The sequence below is a fragment of the Salvelinus sp. IW2-2015 genome, linkage group LG15, assembly GCF_002910315.2.
Source record: "Salvelinus sp. IW2-2015 linkage group LG15, ASM291031v2, whole genome shotgun sequence".
In the NCBI taxonomy this organism is placed as follows: domain Eukaryota; kingdom Metazoa; phylum Chordata; class Actinopteri; order Salmoniformes; family Salmonidae; genus Salvelinus; species Salvelinus sp. IW2-2015.
In genome coordinates, this window is record NC_036855.1 from 31611371 (window position 1) to 31615232 (window position 3862).

Genomic DNA, 3862 nt, shown 5'->3' on the forward strand with positions numbered 1-3862 from the left:
GATACCACACGCACACACACACACACCACACACCAACACACACACACACACACCACACCACACACACACACACACACAACACACACACACCACACACAACACACACCCACACACACACAACAACACACACACACATTAGTGATTGATTGGTTTGATGGATTTGATGATGGAGCAGCAACAGCAGCATCACCCCAGAACCAATTAAGTTGAATGAATACATTGGCTATATAACATGTCTATGTAGCCTTGGTAGAAATGTTCTTATCTTAAATGGGCAATCTGCAGTTCAAAGAACAACAAAGTGGGTGCCCAGCCTTTGTTTTGGTAAACAGCTGAGGGATAGGGCTGGAGAAATGTAACCACTCTTAAATTCATAGACAGACCTATGGATTCAAGGACTGACCATCCATYATATCAACATTAGGGTAAAGTTTTAACAATGTTTTGAGGCTATACAATGTTTGTTTACAACTACATTGTTTARAAACAATGGAGTAAAACAAACATATATTTTGACAGTAAGCGACAGTAAGCGATATTCTTCAAGAATCAATGGGTATATATTCGGAATTTTTAAAAATCTATCAATTGCTGATTGCTGCTTTGAACCTGTACACTTATAATCTACACGGACACAGCCAGAAGAGGACTGGCCACCCCTCAAAGGCTGGTTCCTCTCTAGGTTTCTTCCTAGGTTCCTGCCTTTCTAGTGAGTTTTTCCTTGCCACCGTGGCTATACATCTGCATTGCTTGCTCTCTGGGGGTTTAGGTTGGGTTTCTGTATAAGCACTCTGTGACATCTGAATTTTTATTTCATTGATATTACATATTTATTACAAATACATTTGTGACAAGATTCAAGTGCATTATTGTTCTGTTTTGCTTATTATGACCATAGGCAAACATTCTAGCCTTTATCCATTGAAACGTCCCCCCCAAACTGAACTCACCTGTCCACCGCTATCGCAGTCATAGAGTAGATACTAGCGAAGACAGCAGCGACGGGGAAGAAGTTGTGAAAGCGGCAGTACATCAACCCGAAGTACCACTCGTTGTGGACGGAATAGACGAAGTTGATAACGGTGTTGAAGGCTGACATAGACGCCTCTGCAAACGCCAGGTTCAACAGAAAATAGTTGGTCACAGTTCTCATTCGTTTGTGCGCCATAATGATCCATATTACTACGACGTTCCCCACCAGAGACACAGTAACCATGCAACTGTAGGCGAATGCCCATAGAACAATTCTCCAAACTGGTTGCACAAACTGGTTCCCGTCTAGATCAGTTCCATTGATTCCRGAAGCGTTGGTCCAATTGCTTAGCAATGGCAAATCAGTCGTGGTGAACAAGGGATCCATTTTGGTGTTATCTTTTTTTTGTGACAAAAATAATGTTGGTCCATGCAATACCTATGACATGTACACTCAACCACTAACAACTGATTGAGTAACTGGTTAGAAATAATCTTGGTGTGTGTTGATGCTTTTCAATTTAAACTTTCTTCATCATTGCCATTCTTCCGATTAATTTGGCACAGCTAAATTAGAATGGTAAAATAATGGAATGATCACTGAAGGCGCAGCTCACACACAGAACATTGAGAATAGTCGTAGCTATTAAAAATTGAATTTGGATAAAACGATTAATATGTATTTKAGTTGACTCCWCTCCGTGTAAAATTGAGATGGTCCTTGGTGTATGGCTCTTCTCCACCGCAGCAAAAAGACATGGGGAACAGCGTCCTAGTCTCCAGCGCGGTACTCTGTACTCCGTACCCTATACTCTTGGCTCAGAGAGGTGCTCTCTCTCTCCTCTCACACAATCGACGTGCGCCAACCGGAGCGCAGCCAAGAGCGCGCATACGCGAATATCATAGATGTTCTGCAATAGTGTGTGGTAACTTGAGACGTCCATGGACTGGACAACTTGTTCAGCAAGACTAGCATACTTAAAGTAATRAATGATTGTCTAAATGTAGACAATAGAGAAGTATTTAGCCGACGAATAAAAGGACTGCTGCTWTAGCAGATAAGGACTCCTGTAGTGAATGGGGGTTGTATTTCAATGGTGTAATTTATTATAGGCTCTTTACCTAACAATTATCCGATAGCTCACCATTTTCTGAGAGCATTGTAGAAACATTATACAGTTGAAGTCGGAAGTATACATACACTTAGGTTGGAATCATTAAAACTTGTTTTCAACCACTCCACAAATTTCTTGTTAACAAACTATAGTTTTGGCAAGTCGTTTAGGACATCTACTTTGTGCATGACACACGTAATTTTTCCAGCAATTGTTTACAGACAGATTATTACACTTATAATTCACTGTATCACACATTCCAGTGGGTCAGAAGTTTACAATACACTAAGTTGACTGTGCCTTTAAACAGCTTGGAAAACTCCAGAAAATGATGTCATGGCTTTAGAAGCTTCTGGTAGGCTAATTGACATAGTCAATTGGAGGTGTACCTGTGGATGTATTTCAGGCCTACTTCAAACTCAGCCCCTCTTTGCTTGACATGGGAAAATCAAAGAAATCGGCCAAGACCTCAGAAAAACAATTGGAGACCTTCACAAGTCTGTTTCATCCTTGGGAGCAATTTCCAAACGCCTGAAGGTACCACGTTCATCTCTACAAACAATAGTACGCAAGTATAAACACTATGGAACTACAGAGCTGTCATACGTCAGGAAGGAGATGTTCTGTCTCCTAGAGATGAACGTACTTTGGTGCGAAAAGTGCAAATCAATCCCAGAACAAACAGCAAAGGACCTTGTAAGATGCTGGAGGAAACAGGTACAAAAGTATCTATATCCACAGTAAAACAAGTCCTATATCGACATACCTGAAAGGGTGCTCAGCAAGGAAGAAGCCACTGCTCAAAACCACCATAAAAAGCCAGCTACGGTTTGCAACTGCACATGGGACAAAGATTTTCCTTTTGGAGAAATGTCCTTTGTTGTGATGAAACAAAAATAGAACAGTTTGGCCATAATGACCATCGTTGTGTTTGGAGGAAAGGGGAGGCTTGCAACGAAGAACCCTTCCAACGAGAAGCACAGGGTGGCAGATCATGTTGTGGGGGTGACAAAAATGGGGAAGGGGAGATGCAGTTTAGAGAGAGACTCAATTATTGTTGCTCTGTTTTCCTCAGTTTCCCCAAATTGGTGTAAAGCTTAAATATTTTTATACTGAGGTGGAACCTTTCTGAAAGCTACATTTTGGTCGTTTTAGAGGCTCTGGAAACTGACCTGATGGGCTTCTGTATCATAAGCCATAAAGGGATATGTCAAAGTAAAACATGAATTTCCTAAGAATTGACAAGAAGTTATATTACTTTCTTTGATCATTATCACAACTGACTGTCCTGCTACATGTTTCTGCTCACTGTCCCCATCTAGTGGTACTTTCTGCCACAGCCACCTAATGCTCTGTGGTGAACTCTGCGCTATAATGGTCATAGCTAAATATCTGAATGAATGTTGTAGCCAAGGAATAGGGGACGGATGGAGAGAGAGAGAGAGAGAGAGAGAGAGAGAGAGACTGCTGAATGCAAGACTGCTGAATATAGACTGCCAGGGACACATTATTGACTGTTAGCGAGAGCAGCTATAGGAGAAAAGGGAGGAAGCCCTTGTCTGGTGCCGAACTGTACATTTGTATTCCTTTCGCAGTGTCCACGTCGGTGACAGGAGAGATCATATTATGTGCTGGCCACAGGCAGGGTTGGGTCGGTTGATTTTCTAAATGTAATCCGTTACAGTTACTAGTTACCTGTCCAAAGTTATAATCAGTAGTGTAACTTTTGGATTACCCAAACTCAGTAACTTAATCTGATTACTTTCAGTKACTTT

General features: G+C 41.4%; 1 protein-coding gene across 1 annotated transcript in view; it reads right to left on the bottom strand.

Annotated features, from left to right (window-relative positions):
- Positions 1-1729, bottom strand: part of LOC111974779 (substance-P receptor-like) — a 31805-nt gene extending 30076 nt beyond the window's left edge. The window contains 1 exon segment of the mRNA XM_024002772.1: positions 951-1729. Coding sequence (XP_023858540.1) covers positions 951-1360 — 410 coding nt within the window. The 5' untranslated portion in view covers positions 1361-1729.
- Between the last annotated feature and the right edge of the window lie 2133 nt (positions 1730-3862).